Source organism: Arachis ipaensis, chromosome B3, assembly GCF_059453495.1.
Source record: "Arachis ipaensis isolate K30076 ecotype BB chromosome B3, ASM5945349v1, whole genome shotgun sequence".
NCBI classification, from domain to species: domain Eukaryota; kingdom Viridiplantae; phylum Streptophyta; class Magnoliopsida; order Fabales; family Fabaceae; genus Arachis; species Arachis ipaensis.
The window spans coordinates 23,584,712-23,604,230 of record NC_142438.1 but is presented as its reverse complement, the minus strand read 5'-3'; the positions used below and the strand labels follow the sequence as shown (position 1 = coordinate 23,604,230).

General features: G+C 31.3%; 1 protein-coding gene across 1 annotated transcript; it reads left to right on the top strand.

Annotated features, from left to right (window-relative positions):
- Positions 1-6,559: 6,559 nt before the first annotated feature.
- On the top strand, positions 6,560-14,108 carry LOC107629813 (MLO-like protein 9). Its single transcript, XM_088509409.1, has 14 exons — positions 6,560-6,867; positions 7,141-7,198; positions 7,380-7,603; positions 8,397-8,513; positions 10,016-10,076; positions 10,428-10,516; positions 11,416-11,490; positions 11,594-11,682; positions 11,864-11,913; positions 12,242-12,282; positions 12,376-12,549; positions 12,907-12,942; positions 13,036-13,164; positions 13,295-14,108. Exons 1-14 carry the CDS (start codon positions 6,739-6,741, stop codon positions 13,805-13,807), a joined length of 1,785 nt encoding a protein of 594 aa, XP_088365535.1. The 5' UTR covers positions 6,560-6,738; the 3' UTR covers positions 13,808-14,108.
- The last annotated feature ends 5,411 nt before the right edge of the window (positions 14,109-19,519 follow it).

The window sequence follows — 19,519 nt, the reverse complement described above, 5'->3', positions numbered from 1 at the left end:
TTTATATTTTTTAAATACAGATATAGATCAAAGTCCTAATCCTTTTATCTCTTAGTAGAGATCGACGTTTTGATAAGTCTTCATCTTCCAAGGACAATGTAATTTGTACTATACTTTTGAATTTCTTAATTAATATTCCATATAATACAGATAGAATATTTCATGTTTAATAGTATTATATGTTTGTATATACTCATATTTGTGCTATATAATAGATGCAACTTTACATTATGTATTTGGAAAAGAATTAATAATTAAAAACTATATAGTAAATAGACTTGTTAGAGAATTTTTGCTTAGCGCGGATCATTACCTAAATCGGGTTATGACAATTATACAAAAAAAAAAAAAAGTAATAGAAAAGGGTTGAAGAAAACTCCCTATAAATTATGGAAAGGAACCCCTCCAAATCTTAAGTATTTTTATGTTTTTAGATGCAAATGCTTTGTACTTAATAATAAAGAAAATCTTGGCAAATTTGATCTAAAATCCTATGAAGGGATGTTTGTTGGATACTCCACCACTAGCAAGGCCTATAGGATTTATCTCAAAGAATATAGGACCATAGAAGAATCCATACATGTTACTTTTTGTGATTCTAATTCAATTTCCAGTACTGTGATAGATAATGATTCAGATTGTGAAAAAGCTGGAACAATTAAAGAAAATTCCAAGTCTACTCAAAATGAAGAATCTGTCAGACCAGTTTTGTCTCGTCAGATTGGAGGAGATATTTCCATCTTGTCTCCTGAGCCAGCAAGAGAAACTGAAACAGTGAGATCCACAGAAGCTCATCAAAGCTCAACACCAATCCGGAAGCCTAGAGAATGGAAGTCCATGAGGGGTTATCCTCATGACTTTATCATTGGTGATCCCTCTCAAGGTGTATCAACAAGATCCTCAACCAAAAGACAATCCGAACCAAGCAATTTTGCCTTCTTGTCACAAATGGAGCCCAATAATGTAAAACAAGCTCTTGAAGATCCTTCATGGGTCAAAGGAATGCTAGAAGAGCTTGCTCAATTCGACAAGAATGAGGTTTTGACACTAGTACCTCATCCGAATGGTAAGAAAGTGACGGGTACTAAGTGGGTCTTTAAAAATAAACTTGGTGAGGATAGACAAGTTGTTCGTAACAAGGCTAGATTAGTGGCCCAAGGTTACGATCAAGAAGAGGGTATAGATTTTGATGAGTCTTTTGCACCGGTAGCTAGAATGGAAGCAATTAGGTTGCTTCTTGCCTATGCTACCCATAAGGGTTTCAAAATATTTCAAATGGATGTTAAATGTGTTTTTCTTAATGGCTTTATTGATAGAGAAGTGTATGTGGCTCAACCCCCCGGTTTTGAACATAAAAATTTTTCAAATCATGTTTTTAAACTCTCAAAGGCCCTTTATGGCCTTAGGCAAGCTCCAAGAGCTTGGTATGAAAGGCTTAGTGCCTTCCTATTAGAAAATCACTTTCAAAGGGGAACCACCGACACAACTTTATTCATTAAAGCATCTAATGATGATATTCTCCTAGTTCAAGTTTATGTGGATGATATTGTATTTGGTTCGGCCAATGAGTCCTTGTGTGAAGAGTTTAGAAAACTCATGACTAGTGAGTTTGAGATGAGTTTAATGGGAGAGCTAACTTTCTTTCTTGGCCTCCAAATTAAACAAACTCCTAGTGGTACCTTTATTCACCAAGGAAAGTATGCAAAAGAACTTATCAAAAAGTTTGGCCTAGAAAGTTCCAAACCAATGGGTACACTAATGCATCCAAACACAAAACTTGAAAAGGATGATTATGGTAAAGATGTGGATGAAACAAGGTATAGAGAAATGATAGGTTCACTCATGTACCTTACCTCTTCTAGACTGGATATTGTTCAAAGTGTGGGTGTATGTTCAAGGTTTCAATCTCACCCAAAAGAATCCCATCTTTCAGCCGTTAAGCGCATCATTAGATACATCAAGGGAACTAGTGATTATGGCTTGTGGTATCCTAAATCTGATGATTTTTGTGCAGTAGGATTTTGTGATGCAGATTATGTGGGAGATAGAGTGGATAGACGGAGTACATCCAGCATGTGTTGCTTCCTTGGAAGCTCACTCAACATGTGGTCAAGCAAAAAGCAAGCCTTAGTGGCTCTATCCACAGCTGAAGCTGAATATATTTCTGCATCTGCATATTGTTCACAATTAATTTGGTTAAAAACGCAGTTGAAAGATTACAAATTAAAGATCAATAGTATACCCTTATTTTGTGATAATATGAGTGCTATTAACATCTCAAAAAATCCTATTTTGCACTCAAGAACCAAGCACATTGAAATTAAATATCATTTCATTAGAGAACATGTACAAAAGGATACTATTGATATTCAATTTGTAAAATCTGAAGACCAACTTGCTGACATTTTTACAAAACCCCTCTGTGAAGACAGATTCTGCACTTTGAGAAAAAGTTTGGGAATGATTGATTTAAGTTCTATTGATAACTTGTGAAATTTTGATTCTGCTCAGTTTTGTCTCGTAGGAAAGGAGGAGATAAAAATCAGAGTGTGTTGGAAGGACTGTGATCAAGGGGGAGACTGCACCGAAATTAATTCTTATGGACCCCACCAAATTTTCTTGACCCCACTCTGACCGTTTTGTTAGTTTCTCTCTATGAAAATCAAAATCTTTTTTTGTTGCCTCATCAAATCTTGTTGGAAGAGGATGTTGTCAAATCAAATCTTTCTCTTTATCTAATCCCTTGATTCTAGGAAACCACTTTTCAGTTTATTTCAAATAAAAGAGAAACTCCTTTGGGTAATAACCGCTCCTTAATGGTCTTAAACTCCCTCCAATTCTCTCTCCACCCCACATTTAATGCGTCCCTAACCTCCCTCCTCCCTCACTCAATTCGGTTTCTATTCAACCCCCCATCTTCCACTTCTCCATTTTCATTACCATGAAAAAGAAAATCGCCCCTAGAAAAAGTGAAAGGATTCTATTCTCTCAAAAACCGTCCACACCACAAACTCACACTCACATCCATATCTATTCTACATCCTCATCTTCTCCTTCACCACCCTCGAAACAAACTGACACCATGAGAAGGAAAATCATAGCCACGAAAACCTTTTTAAGAAAGAAGAAAGAGAAGGTTCCTGTAGAGGAAGAGGAAGAATCACACACCTCACCCATTCCATCACCACCACCATCTCCATCGAAGAAATCCACACCCGAAAGGAGTACCCAGAAAACAAAAGGGTTCGCGCTACACAATACCAAGGAACCAGCCAACCTGGAGTCCTTGGATTTCAAGAACAAATTCAGCAAACCACACTCTCACTATGATCCTGCTAGGTTCAACTCATGTGCTTCATATGGAGAGAAATGGTGCAGAAAAATTAAAATTAACAAAACAGGGATGAAATCCTTTTGAGGATTCATGATTACCCTTGTTTCAATGTCTTGTTGAGATGATACATTTGATGTTGATAATGCATGTTGATAATGCATTTGTTCTATCTTGATTGCTGCTGCTGCCTGATGTTTATCTTGGTAAAATGCTTGTTTGATTGTAATTGTGATGCATTTGTCTTACCTTGATAAAATGATTGTTGTTTTATTTATTTTTGGTAGTTCCTTTAAGTTGTGATATATGAAGTTTGATAGTTGCTATGGTTTGAGATGATCATACTTGATTAGACAAATTTTCCTTGCTATGATTAAGTTGCTCTGATTTATTCTTTGGAAAATACTTTCAAAATAACTTGAAAAGCAACTTCAGGAAACATCAATGTTTGTCTGCATCAATTGTTTTGTAAGTGATTGAGCAGAAAATCAAATTATTGATAACAAATGAGTTTTGATTATCATTCAATTCTACTCATAAATCAAGCCATTCAACATTACATAATGAATATGTTGAATAACATTGTTGCCTTAGGCTTGATCAAAATTGTTACAGGTATAAAGCTTCCCTTGGTAAAATAGCATACATTAAGGGGGAGTCATGTGACAATTAGAAAAGGGGAGAAATTCAAATATTCAAAGGGAGTATTCTATACTTTAATCTTTAATTTCTTTCCATTTCAATTTTAATAATGTTTGTCATCAAGGGGGAGATTGATGAGTTTGGAAAACTCTAAGCTAATATTTGTGATGACTAAACATTATTAATTTAATTAATTATAAAAATATTAATTCATATATGTTGATTAATTAATTTTTGCTATGCAGGTATGTTTGGGCCGAAAATAAAAGAAAAAATGGTGCAAGCCCAATTATATTGAAAACACATTCAGCATTGATACAAAAAATTTAAATTGATTCTATGGCTGAATATTTGTTGTGGTATTTGGGTCAGAATTTGTGATACAGGCCCATTTTAAATACTTGTTACTAGACCATTGAAGTTGGTCCGAAATCAAAAGGAAATTGGGCCAGATTGAATTGTGTTACTACAAGCCCAATTATAATCCTTGCTAAGTGATCCTATGCTTGGACCGAATCTAGTTGAGAAAGAAAGAAAATTATTTTGCTTCCAACGGATCCCACCTTTCACTAAGTAATGGATCTCAAATTCAATTAATTTGAATTTAACTTACATTGGGAACTATGAGAGAGAAAGTGTGATTGACATGATTGATTGCATCAAGCTACACGCTACTCAACAAAGGGAGTGGAAAATTAATTCACTTTTATTCTCTTTCTTTGTTTCATTAATTGTTCATAATTTCTCTTTGCTCTCTCTCATTTCTTTCTTCTCTATTCGGTCATTACACAGCAAACCATAGAAGCTAAAGCTAGCCACCAAAGAGAAGGTGATCCACGCTACAAGACCATCACAATGATGGCAAGAAAAAGCAAACTAAAAGTATGTTGTGGCTAAGATTCTCATTCACTTGTGGTAAGATTTTGTGAAGAGATCTTGACTTCTCCATACCAAAAAATGGTTGAAGAAGATTTCGGTCAGAGAAGAAGATCCTTGGAGGGATGGCTTATCTTTGATTCTGCTCAACCACCACAGGAGGTAGCTACAGTGGCTACGTGATGGAAGAGGCAGAGATTGGAGCAGATGAAGCTATCATCATCATGAAGCATCAAGGGCCAGGAGTTCATCTTGGAAAGCAAGGCAAGGATGAGGGGCTCGGATTAATGAAGATTAGTGACCAAGGAAGGACTAGAGGTAATTGTATGTTGGTTTTTGCATGGGTTATCTCTTCTCTCTCTCTCTGGCCGAACCGGTTCTGACTTGAAGAAGAAGAAGATTGGCTTGGTTTGTTTGGTTTTAACCTTGGAGGCTTCTCCATATAAGTAAGGGTGAACAGTCACGGTTTGATTCAAGGAAAAGAGTGAGCATAGAGTTCCTATAGCTCCCCAAGCTAACAGAAGTTCTTCTCCTTCAATGTTTTCTATTTTGTAATTTTTCTATTTAATTTTGTCTGTTTTTAGTCTCATGGAAAAAGACAAACAGTGAGGTTTGTAAAAAAAAGTCATAGAGCGGAAAAAGGCAGAGAGTGCAAAATTAAAAGAAAAAGCCATAGATGTCCTTAGAGGTCCTTTGTACATCTGTGTTGTGTTTCATGATTTTGTGGGAATTCCCTTTCAAGTTGGGTTAGCACTTAGCAGTTGAAAGTTTGGCTGTGACCAAGTCAAGTTCAGGATTGGGGATTAGATTCTGGACTTGTACCGGATAGGAAGGGTTGTTCCCAGGGAGAATTGGTGTTTGCAATCAAGAATGATTATAGTGAAATTCCATCATTGTTGTGATGGAGACTGGATGTAGGCTGCCTTGCACTTAGCAGCTGAACCAGGATATATCTTGGTGTAATTCTCTCTCTCTTCTACTCCATTTCTGTTTCTGCTGCCCAGGAGAAAAAACTGAAAATATCTCGTGCTGATCGACGAGACAAAAAGAAAAGTCTCGTGGTTGAGTACGAGACAAAAAAAAAATCTTGTGACTAGATACGAGACAAAAAGGCGAAAGGTCTCCAAAAGTTATTTCAAAGACCAGCAAATATTATTGAGTGAAAAAGGGGCTAAGATTCAACCCCTTCTCTTAGCCACTAAAAACATCACCTTGCTTCTTCTTCTACTTATCTTTGGAAATTTTTTTGTTTTTCATCATTCATCTTTTACTACCTCATCTTCATAATATTTTTTTAGTGTTTTTTTCTCATCTTTCGCTTAAAGCAAAATTTCATGATGGGCACCTTAAATTATGTTGTTAAACGCTCTTTTCCAATAAAAAAAAATCATTTTTGTTTAGGTTTATTTTTTTATTTTTTATGGATTCATGATATTAAGTATATATTGTTGTTTATGTAATAATAATTATTATGGTTAGATGTCTATAATTTTTTATTATTATTGTGGTAGTGTGTAGACAAATGAAGTACATTTACTAAAACACAAATTTGCGAGCATATGAGGTTGCTTATAGACATAGTTTATTAATTTAGTATTCTTCCTACTAGCTAATCGGTGTATGGTCAACTAGGTTTAGGTGACGACTTTCCCATATTGTATTATGACCAACGAAGCATTCTTCTCTATAAAAACAGCATCAACCTTCTGATATTGAGGTTAATCCTCCTCCTCCTCTTACATTAAGGTATAAGCATCATCATATATGCATATATCATAAATGTACAAACACTACACAAACAAGGAATTGTTCTCTTTTCTTGTCTCAAGGGATAAAGAGATTAGAAGAGAAGAAGATCTTCTTCGAAGCAATAAGAACTCATCATCAACATGGCGGCGGGGGAACAAGAAGAGCAAAGAAGCCTTGAAGAAACACCAACATGGGCTGTCTCAATCTGCTGTTTCTTCTTTATTTTGTTATCTTTGTCCATTGAAATTGGTTTACACAAATTGAGTGCGGTAATTAATAATAACAATAACACAGCCTAATAATTAATCTAGACTCTTCTTTTTAATTTGGAGGAAATTAATATTATGCTATACATGTCTATCTATCAAGTTATATATGTTAGGTACTATTAACTTATATACCAAAAAATTTATACATATTATACTCTCTCCGTTTTTCTCTTTTGAAAATCAAGTGTTATTTAACTATATCAATAAATAAATAAATAAATTCAGAATCTAATCCTAACCAGATTTTTGTATTCATCGTCAACCATGCTTCAGATTTTGAAGAAAAATAATCGAAGGTCTCTAGGGAAGGCTTTGGCTAAGATAAAAACAGGTTGGTCTATAATAATAATAATATATGTAGTTGCACCTTGCTTTTATTGTTATTTTTTTTTCGAAGATAAAGAATTTCTTAATTACATATTGCGCTGCACATATTATTATTATTATTATTGTTATTATTATTATTATTATTATTATTATTATTATTAAATTATTAACTCGTAATGATATAGAGATGATAAAATATGGATTCATATCGTTTCTTCTGACAATATCGCAACAAATACCGTTATCCAAAATCTGTGTGAGAGAGGCTGTGGCAAATTCTTTCCTACCATGTAGCGATCCACCATTGATGAGGAGCTTAACAGAAGAGGTAGCTTCTTGGGACTTTGGAGAAGAAAAAGGACGTTCATTAAATGCAACAGCAAACGAGGTCAACTATTGTGAATCAAAGGTGAGAGACTCAGTAAAGGAGTTTAATTACATCCAAATTCAAATATTATATTAATTATATTGCATGAAAATTTTAGTTTAAATGATATTTTAATAACTTTTATGATTTCATCCTCAGTATTTACATAGAAATTACATGACATGAATTTACTACTTTTAATTTTACTCTTATTTAAAATAAGAGTTTAGCGGAAAGCATGTGATAAATTTATTATTAGTAAAAAATTTTAAATATTTTTATTTAACGAAAAAAATAAATATATTAAAAATTTAAATTTTTTATATTTTTAATAATTTTTTTATTTATAAATTTAAGGATACTCTTAAATTAATCTCAATATATATATATATGCACACACCTACACACACAAACTGCATTTACTTTTTACTTTTTCTTGCTTACAACATGCATTGATTACTTCTTTAACTAATTAATCTCCTTTATACTATATATACGTCACATTTTTTAACAACAACAACAACAATAATAATATATAATTTTTTACTATTCGTCAATAATAGTAGAACAGAGTTTATATAGAATAATAGTGGCTTTTCTTTTTATTTTTCTTGTCCACGCATACACTTAAATAGTCTTTCTTCCTTCATTAAATTAAACAACAATGGCATTGACTTAGCTTTCGTTTACAATAAATGGCGTTGACAATTAACATTATTCATTCATATATGAATAATTGAATATGATATATGTATCATTATATATCATCATCATTATTAATTTTTTTTAATTATTATTGTTATTATATGACCCTATGATCGGTTGAGGGTTTCAGGGCATGGTTAGTCTGATCTCGAACGATGGAATCCAACAATTAAATATCTTCATCGTATTTCTGGCGGTTTTTCATATATCGTCCTGCACTCTAACAATGTGCCTTGGAATGGCGAAGGTCCGTATCATTTACCTCAAATAAAATTACATCCAATCTTTTAAAAATTACTAGTAGAATGAACAAATATTCTTGCATAACTAAATTGGAGTAGTAATTAAAGAAAAATAACTTTTTGTTCGGATATTTAACTGAAAGAATTTATAAAATTTAAGGAATTTTAACAAAAAATTCAATTAGTTAATATAAGGAATTTCAAAAATTTCACTATAATGAGAAAACTTTGATTTCTCCTTTTCTCTATCTCATTAAAAATGAATAAAAAGGAAAGTCAACTATATTTAATGAGAGAAAAAACAAACTGATGGAAATAATTTAATTACCTTACCTATGTAAAGAATTTTATAAATATATTTTCTAAGAGTGTATGTTAAGATTATTATTATAGTAAACATGTTTTAATTTTTTTAATAAATACAAAATACATTAGAAACTTAAATTTTGTACATTGAAGCACATGTTGGCTAAACCTTTTTATAAATGCAACTAATATTTTTATTTCAATCAAATGAGTTGATCTAGAAAAAAGATATTTATTTTTAAATTTAATTGATTTTTAAAAAATTAAACTCTTACAATATAATGAAATTATAAATTATTTTTAGTTGTTTAAGTAACTTATAAAATAAAGTATATTTATAATGTTTATCCTTTAATGATATTTTTAAGTCTGATATTTAAAATTCATTTTAAAAGTTGATCAACTACACATATTTTGTCAGGTTAATCGTCAAATTACCTTTAAAAGCTTCAAATTCGTCCTTAAAAATTTTATCAATTACATAAATTCTTTAAAGAATATAAATTAATCGTTTTTGTCCTTTTCGTCACTCAATTAATAATTTCCGTCAATAATTGATGATATAAAACATTAACTAACAACATACATGATATCTAGCATACCCAATTAGGCACAAATATGTTTATAAAAATTTATTAATTTAATTATTTTTTTAATTATATAAACCCTAATCCTAATATAACTTAATGACACTAAATTGATAAATTTTTATAAATATATTTATTCAAAATCTAATTGAATATATTAGGTGTCATGTATGATGTAAGTTAACGTTTTGCATTATCAATCGTTGAAGGACAAAAATAATTAATTTATAATTTTTAAAAGATTAATTTAATTGATAAAAATATTTTAAAGACAAATTTAAAGAACAAATCATCTTTAAAAGACTAATTTAACTATTAACTTATTTTATTAGTTTTGGAAATAAAATTAAATTTAACAACTCAGTCTCATTTTCTAAAATATGATCATTTGAATGAAAAAAGAAATTAAAAATAAAATATTTTCACAAACTAATCTTTTCTAAGTTATTCTCTATATTATTACATGATAGACCTAATTAATTATAGACACATTTAACTTATAAAATTAATTTTTGTTTTTAAAATAATAATAATAATAATAATAATAATAATAATAATAATAATAATAATAATAATACTTTAATTTTAACATTTTGTTTAATTATTTGTAAAAGATGAGAAGATGGAAAAGATGGGAGAATGAGACTCAAACACTTGAATACCAAATAGCTCATGGTAATCTAATTTTATTTATTGCTTTATTATACTTCTTATTCCCCTTCTCTTTTTTCCCTTTTTTTTTGGTTGTGGAAACTAATTTTTTTAAGTTTGCTATATATATAATGTCTGACTACTCTAAATTAAAGTTATATAATTATTTTAAATATATATATATATCATTAATTATTTTTAAATTATAATAATAAAACTCATAAATAATAAATATTACAAATTTTAAGATATATTATTTTATTATTTTATTAATATTGTCACTTTAAAAGATTTTTTGTTTCATCAGTATATATATTATAATGTTCCTTAGGTTTTTTAGCTAGTCAATAAATAAATTAAAATTCGTGTGTGCAGATTCCAGTAGGTTCCAATATACACGTCAAACATCGGTTGGCAAGCGTCATTTGAACTTTTGGAGTAATTATTCTCCCTTACTTTGGATGGTATGTAAATTTGAAAGGCGGCTTGTTAATTTATCAATAAAAATATAAAATTTAAAAACCGTAGTCTTTATATTTCATAAATTAAATTAAAAATATTTTTTAATAAATATAACTAATAATTATATTAATAAAATAAATTTTAAAATTTAAAGTAACTGTAATAGATGTAAATTGATGAAAAATTTAGTTATAAATAAAATTTGATATCAATAATTTAATTAAGAATAAATCTAAATAGTATGAGTACATAGGACTCCTTTAGATTTTTTTAATTTTAATAAACACAAATTAATTTTAAAATATATATTTTTAAATATTTTAAAAAAACGTCCTTAACTTTTCATTAAAGCTACCGTATAAGGATACAATTTTTATTATTTACTAAACACAATCCAAAAGACTAGCGATATTTTGGTTAAAATTTAAATTAACTATACTAAGAACAGAGAAGAGAAAGTGATTGATTACATAAAACTTGAAAACTGCAGAATTGTGAATTTTGTGAATTGAATTACATTACTCAATGTGATACACCTAGCTTAAGCTTATATACAAGGAGTTAGTTATAACTGGCAATAACTGATTCTGTTAATTCAGTTTACATGGCAAAACAGAATTGGTTGCTTGTGTGCTAAGTAACAGCTTCACTAGTTGATCTAAATCTGTGATTAACTTCATTACATTTAAATAATCTATTTTGATTGATTCATATTACTCCTGTGACTTACTTATTTTATATTAATTTATGGTGATGCTTTATCATGAATCATAAAAATACTACTTCATGATATCAACTTTCAAGCATCTACTATTTCTATTGAATAGTGATTATTGGGAAAGTCACTTTTAGGTCCAATTATTATTCACTATACTAATTAAAACCAAACCGTGCTTAATAGGTTTGTTTTTTGAGGCAATTTTATGGGTCAGTCTCAAAAGATGATTACTTCACTCTCCGAAATGGATTTATTACAGTAAGTGAATCATCTAAACCAACTTCTAATTTACTATGAATGCATGTCGTGACTCTTCAAAATTTATACCAATTTTAATGTAAATTTTATTATGAATTTGCAGGCTAATATTTCTGTAGGGGGTAATTTCAACTTCATGAAGTTTCTTTCCCGTACTTATGATCAGGATTTTGAGAAGATTGTTCGAATCAGGTAACAAACTAAGATCACACGCTATAAAAGCAGCACTGTCATTCATCTATATATTGTTACTCAGCAATATACATTTTAATTTCAGCTAGATCAGTTTTTATAATTAAGTATATTATTATTGTTAGTAGTGTATGTCAATTAATCAACTCATCATCAAGCTTTTATTTTGATGCTCTTTCAGGTCTTGGATATGGATTTTCTCCATACTTTTCATATTCTTCTCTGCTCATGGTACGATAACACAGTAATTATGTCTCCATAGTTACTTAGAAATGTGACAGACACAAAATTAGAAAATATATTCATCTTTTATTTTTTTAATCTTTTCTTTATTTCTAATATCTATGTATTTTTTTTAAAAGAAAAAACTTAATGAAACGTATTATTGTAACTAAGATAAAATACAAATACATGAATAGATGAACAGGAAATTTGTGTCTCCCATGTTCTAGATTTATAGAAGAGAAAAAAAGAATTAAATTTATATCTTGTGATAAACTATCATTGCCTCAAAGTTCAAATATATTTATGTATCTCTCTATTTTTATTAAATGTGCAGAGTTCTATAATCATTACTGGCTTCCATTTATTCCCCTTGTGGTATGGTTCGTTGTATTGAGTTACATTTTTTCCTTTTATTTCTTGTGTCATGTTTGGTTTGGTTACAGTGCGAGTTGATTATTATTTATGAAGGTTGCTATAATTGGCGGGACAAAACTGCAAGTAGTTATAACGAACATGTGCGTGGATAGTGTGAAGGAAAAGGCAGTTATCAAAGGAACTATTCTTGTGAAACCCAACGATGACTATTTCTGGTTTGGTAGACCTGAATGGCTTCTCTATTTAATTCAGTTTATCCTTCTTCAGGTACTCACAACTCTCAAACATATAAATATTCACACACATTCCTATAGTCCATGATTGCTCAGTGGACACAAGTTAAATGTATAATAGATATTTCTCTAATATTTAAACGAAGAATTAGCTAATATTGATTCAAATATAAAGCAAATATAAAAAAATATTAATCACTTAATATTTTCATAATCCTTAAATGAAACCGAAATAAAACACGTGGTGAACATGACATTTAACTACATTCATTGCAAAACAAAACTGAGAGGATCCAATCCATTTTTGTAGGCTAAGAATAGAAAACAAAAAGATTTTGGAGTTAAATAAATAAATATGCTGATGCTTATATATGAATGTGATTGATGGCAGACCTCCTTTCAACTAGCATTCTTTGCCTGGACTTGGGTAAGTATTTAATTAACTAAGATTATTGATTTACTCATCATGAAAGAGATGTTGAAATTTCTAAATGCTGATGATTTTGTTAACAAATAACAGTATGAATTCGGTCCAAGATCATGCTTTAATCGAGAAGTAGAAAGCATTGCCATACATGTTATCATGGGCGTAACTGTGCAGATCCTCTGTGGTTATGTCACTCTACCCCTTTATGCTCTTGTTACTCAGGTAACTAGACACATACAATTTCCTTAATTGCTCCAAAAATTAATCTAATTAATTGCACCAAGATTAACTCTCATAACTATATACAAATTAAATTCATATAATAAATTATGAATTCTTTTTTAAACGATAGATGGGTTCTGGCATGAGGAGTGCTGTATTCACAGAGCGCGTAACTGAAGGCCTTAAAAGTTGGCACAAAAGGGCCAAACAATCAGTTTCCAACAACAATTCAACTTCAAGCAAATACGTAGCTTCTTTACATACCAGAAAAAGTGAATCTTCAATAAAAGAGAATCTAAGCAACCGAGGTGACTCAAGAGAATCTAATGAAATCACAATGCACCCTCTTCCACTACCTTTGGCGAGTGGAAGCGGTGAAGAAGAGGAAGAGAGTACTACAGGTGAAACACAAGAGGAAGAAATATCAACTCATTCCATTTCAGAAATCAAAACTGTTGAGGAAGAAGAGAATGAGAATAATAACAACAACAACAATCAGATTATTGTAAGAGGAGGAACATTTATTGGAGAAGCCTCTTTTGGAAGTAGCTGGAAAAATATGGACAGTCCAAGAACCATTATTTCAAAAATTGGTTCCGTAACCGAAGAAGATGACAACATTAGTGACATATACCTCACTTGATTTTCTAATTAGTATTATTTATCTGGCGGAAATATTTCTGTGTAAGATAAGTTATATAGAATTATTTGATTAATGTTGTAGCTACATCACGACACAAGATTTATTTGAGTTGAGAACTTGAGGAGAAACTTGTAGAGCAAAGATAAAGATGTAAAATCTTGAACTTTGGCAGTGCTAGGAATTAGTTAAGCTAGAGTTGTTGTGGTTGGTTAGAAGAGGTCTTTACTTGTTAACACTGACTATAAATACTATCTTGTACATTCAACTGAGATCAGATTAGTTCAATTCAGATCATTTTCAATTCGTTATTCTTCTTTTTTATTGTGTTATTCTTTTTGCTCTACAAGTCAATGAGCAAGAATTCTTTTATGGCATCTAGAGTTAAGTTCCTCAAAGTTCCATGGCTTCACCAACTGATAATTCTGCTAGTTCAACAAACATGGTTGTAAACAATGTCAATTCAACCCTCAATTAGGGGAAAACAATCATAAAACATGGGAGCAACAAGCTCTTGCTGCAGTTCAAGAACAAGCATTAGAGGATCATTTGCCGAAAGATAACATTCCTACACATTTTGAAAGCTCAGAAAATCAACTTGCTGGTATTGAATCTTCTCAATACAAACAGTGGATCCAAGATGATCAAATATGATCTCGTGGCTCTTGGACTCTATGGATTTAGTCTTTAAGCCAAAAACGGTAGGCTATGCTTATAACTATCAGATATGGGACGGAGTCATATTTTGTTGAATCTACCAAATTCAAAATCAAGCAATTGAAGACCCAAATTAAACTCATCAAGAAATAAGGTCTTGTTGCATCTAAGTATATTTCAAAGATTAAAGGCATTGCAGACTCTCTAGCAGCCTTAGGAAAGCTTCTGAAGCCAGAAAAACAAGTTCATGCTATTCTTGAAGGTCTTAATCGAAGATTATCAAATGCTCATCATCACCATTAACTCAAAGCCAGAGATGTTCTCCTCTCTGTGAAGTTGAAACTATGTTGTCGACTCATGATGAAATGTTAGGAAAGTATCGAAAATCAAAGAACATGATCATGCAAGCAAACTTGAATCAAGGTTTTTTCCTTCAATCTCAAATATGCATATGGTTATTTTCATTGTTGAGTGGATGTTTGGTTGTTATGTTGGATGTCCTTTTATTCATATAATTGATTAATACAATAAGAACTCTGTTGGTTAAAATATTGCATATAATGCTCTATTTACCATTCCAAGAGTTTTGTTGGAGTCCTATGGGCACCATAAGTTTCATGAACAAATAATCCATTACCATATAAATTATTGATTTTTCTTTTTCGCATCAATGATTGAGATGCATAATGTACTATATTTTAAGCCATTTAAACTAAAGCAGATTTTCATTTTATTATGATTTCGGATGGTTCTTTCCATTTTAAAATAGATGGTTATTTTGGGTATACCATTTGTCTTTTACGTGATTTTCTGGATTCTGCTTGCACAACCTTCTCAACTTTTACGACGTGAAGGGGTGAGCAATTTAACAAAGTAAGCAATGAAGGTTCATGCATTGATCACGGATGTTTATTTTCGTACAAATGAGATGGTTATTCTTGGTGCAAGCAGAGTATCTTTTTTATTTCAACCATTTAATTAGGAGGAAGATAATAATTCTCAATTCATCCAAATTTATTATGGTAGTAAATTGATTCTATATATACATGTATAAAGATTTTAGATGTGTTTGTTAAAACCAATTGTCTCATATATATTTTACTTCGATTAAAATTAATTATATTTTTTATTTATAATGGTGAATTTTATTTTCATAATTATACTTATTTATCTCATTCACGTTTAATGAAAAATTCAATTGTTTAGTCCTATTACTTGTCTGTAATTAAATGTGTTGGCTTTTGCAAATTGATAATCATAATAATTACTATAAAAGGATAAAAAAGATAATTATTTTTTTTTAACTAAGACCCGGTATTCTTTTTTTAATTAGAAAAAAATATCTTGATTTTATTGAAACGTGTAGTAGTTTTATTAGGCAAACAAAAAATTAAGAGAAACTAAAATAGGTCGAATGTTCATTTTACCATGTAGGCTGATAGTTATTTCCATTCTAATTTAGATGTTTATTTGATTTGAATTGAATTTAACATAACTTTACCTGATTAGAAGACTTTGTTAAAAAATATTGTGAACATAGCGCCTATTATAAATTGAAATTTAACTAACACGCTTGATCTTATTTAAATTAGTCATTTTCGTAAAATATAAATTAATAACTTATAAAATACATATCACTAGAAATATGATTATTACACAATTTATCACTAACAGCAGGACCAAACATTTAGTAACTTTTTAGATCAACAATTATTCTTATTGTGTACAACCATGTCATTTGCTTATTTGGCATGTTCCATCATTGTTTGATATTCTTTCATCCTAGTAAGAATATCGCAGCCTCCTTTAGCAGATTTCATATTGGCCTCCTTTCCAGATTTCTCCTGAAGCTCCACTTCTCTCATTAATTTCATAAGAGATTTCATTGACGAAAACAAAGTTCTTTGTATCATTATCAATATCAAATAAAATATTAACATAAAGTAAGAAGTTTTTAATAGATTTCATCTAGCAAATTGTTATTACATTATTCTAAAGTCTTAATATTCATACATTACCATGTAATTAAACCTTTCATTTAACAATTGTAATTGCTAGCACAACTGAAATAAGTCTCAACCTATAATTCAATTAACTCACATCCTACATAATAAATCAAGCAAAAAACCTAGTACATAATAAAATCAAACATCCATTTATTAAAAGAATCCAATCATCCAGATACTTAGTAAACTAAACATCTGTATATTTCTAGCAAGTAAAGTAATATAGCATCTGTTATATCAAATGGTTTAAAAGGTGAATGGGCAAAAGTGGTTTAATAACATCTCAATCGAACATCCTTGCACACTATTTGAATTATCAATTTAACAAATGACAAGCTGAGTTGTTTCTTTTCCTTTTTTTTTTAATAAAAAAAACCCAAGTCAAATTGCGAAAGATATAGAATTAGGTTGATTTTTACGCAACTACAATAAGTTTCAATCAATCATTTAAGCAAAAAAAAACATAAAGAGAAAATCTACTCACGCAGTAGGTCCCCTGAATTCTAATGCAAGACTGTATTCAGTTTATTATTTATAATAACATGAGCAAAAAACCTTGTAATCATTCCAGCTGATAAAACTCAAAAAATTATAAGACCGAAGATGAGAAAGGATGTACACAGCAATAATTTAGCTGGTTTGAGAGTCCGACTCGGCCAACTATAAACATAACAATCCAGCAGATAAATCAGATTCACACAAAGCCAAAATATAGTACATCTAAACAGCAAAGTAATAAGTGCAATTTAACCATCCAGGTATTTATTGAATTAACCATATGTTCCATCAAACATCAACCGATTCAAAGAAGCTTTCAACATGATAACATCAAACTAGCATTCAGGATCATGAAAGTCAACCCTCCAAATGTCCCTATAGTATCTATCTTTACTTGATATAAAAACCTTATTCAAGCAAGTATAAAATCAACGATGAAAACGAACCATTCGATTACATACAGAAGTAACCAACGAATTAAATAAGTAAAGGATCTATCAAACAGACCAACCATCCACCTATTAAAGTAACCATCCAATAAGGTTAAACAAAAAATTAATATACTAAGAAGACGAGCACAGCCATTAACATTCTTGTTTGCACTGAAAAAGAAAGGGTTTTGCATCCTACGATAATACCCAAAATGCAAAAGGATTCCCTCTGCAGCCAATTAACATCATTAATAGCATAATCTTACATTTCAATTGATGTAACTTGACTTATTAGAGTTAGATGGCCTCAGAAGATAATCCTGATGTAGATAAGCTAAAAAGAAATTATTGGCATTAAAGATTTTAGTTAAATTCTACTTTCTGATATGCTTCAAAAGATTTATCACAGCTAAGACCACTTTTAAAGTGATTCTTCACTAAGCTATTGATTTAGAAGACAAAACAAGTAAAGTAATGGATTGTGACTCGAGAGAAAATAAAATTTTGATTTATCCAATATTTCCTCTAAAAGTAGTAGTTAACTTCAGGAAACTAGAATATAGAGGAATAGGAGGATGCTTTTACCTACTAAATTTCATACATCCACTTTCAAACTGTGGATGATAAGTTCACTGGAAGCTCTATAACTAATGCCTCCAAGTGACACCCAAAGCACTTCAAGAATTCACTGGATACGAAAAAAAATAAAGCATAAGGATGTAATCACCAACCGTACATGTAAATCCATCTTCTGTTTGCCATGCAAGTGATAATTTTTAGCAGGAATTTAATTGGTCGCGCAGACCTGGTCAATTAATTACAACCACAACAACCATCAAGGTAAATTATTTTCATACAATGCAACAACATGGCAGTCCCATAACGTAGTTTTTATCGCCAGAAACAGCCATCCGAATAGATAATAAATTAGTCATCCATTTCAGTAAAAATCGGTACTTACTATCTCAGATCATAACCCAGTTTGAGCATCATACATGCATTTGTTTACCTAACATAAGCAAACCAAGAAAAAGAAAAAAAAAACCATGCAACCATCAACCGATTCAAAGAAGCCTTCAACATAGTAACATCAAACTAGCATTCACGATTATCAAAATCAATCATCAAAATGTCCCTATAGTAACCATATTTACTTAAGAGGAAAACCTTGTTCAAGCAAGCATAAAATCGACTGTGAAAACCAACCATCCGATTACATACTGAAGTAACCATCCAATTAAATAAGCAAATGATCTATCATACAGACCAACCATCCAATACCCTACTAAAGTAACCATCCAATAAGGGTCAACCAAACATCGACAATGGTCAACTAGTTTACGTCACATTGTAAAGGTCCACACGGGCAGGAAAAAAATTTTCTGCTATCTAAAATAGATTACCAAACTTTTTTTACCATTCCCGCGCTAAAGTTAAATCAATTGCAACAATCTCAACCAATTTCTCATCCCACATGCTCCAAGATACTAAAACTGCACCTATTGCATTTTCACCATGTAGAATCAACCATCCCAGCAACATAATCTGTCTCTAGAACAAGATGCAACGGCAATGATGAATCATGAAACGAAGAAACTAACCCACTTGCCGTGGATGGTCGGCGACGGTCTAGTTATGTTGTTCGTGCTGGTCCCGGTGAATGGTCCACGTCAGGCGGCGACACAAGGTGCGGATCCTCAGCTGCGAACAGTGCCACAGGGATGCTTCCAATGATGGCGTTCAAGCGCGGAGTCTGGGCGATTCTGGGCGGGTCGGCGGTGACGAATGTGCAAGGTCGGGCAACAAGGCATCGGTCTGGTGGTTCAGCACCAACATTGCGATGCGGATGCTGCCAGCGATGGTGTATGGTCGTGAACAAGGGTCGCCGACGCAGTTCTATCGGAGCTGATGCGGGTCGCGAGAAAGGCGGGTGCGCGGCGGAGGGGGTGGTGACCAGCGACAGTGACGCGGCGAGGGGTTGGTAAGCAGCGACAGTGACGTTTTTTAGGGTTAGGGTAAAGGACGATCAACAATGGTAAATTGGGGGTAATTTGTTTTAGGGGTAGGAATTAGGGTAAATGGGATTCATTGTCATTTTCAATTTAATTTGGGCCATATAAACA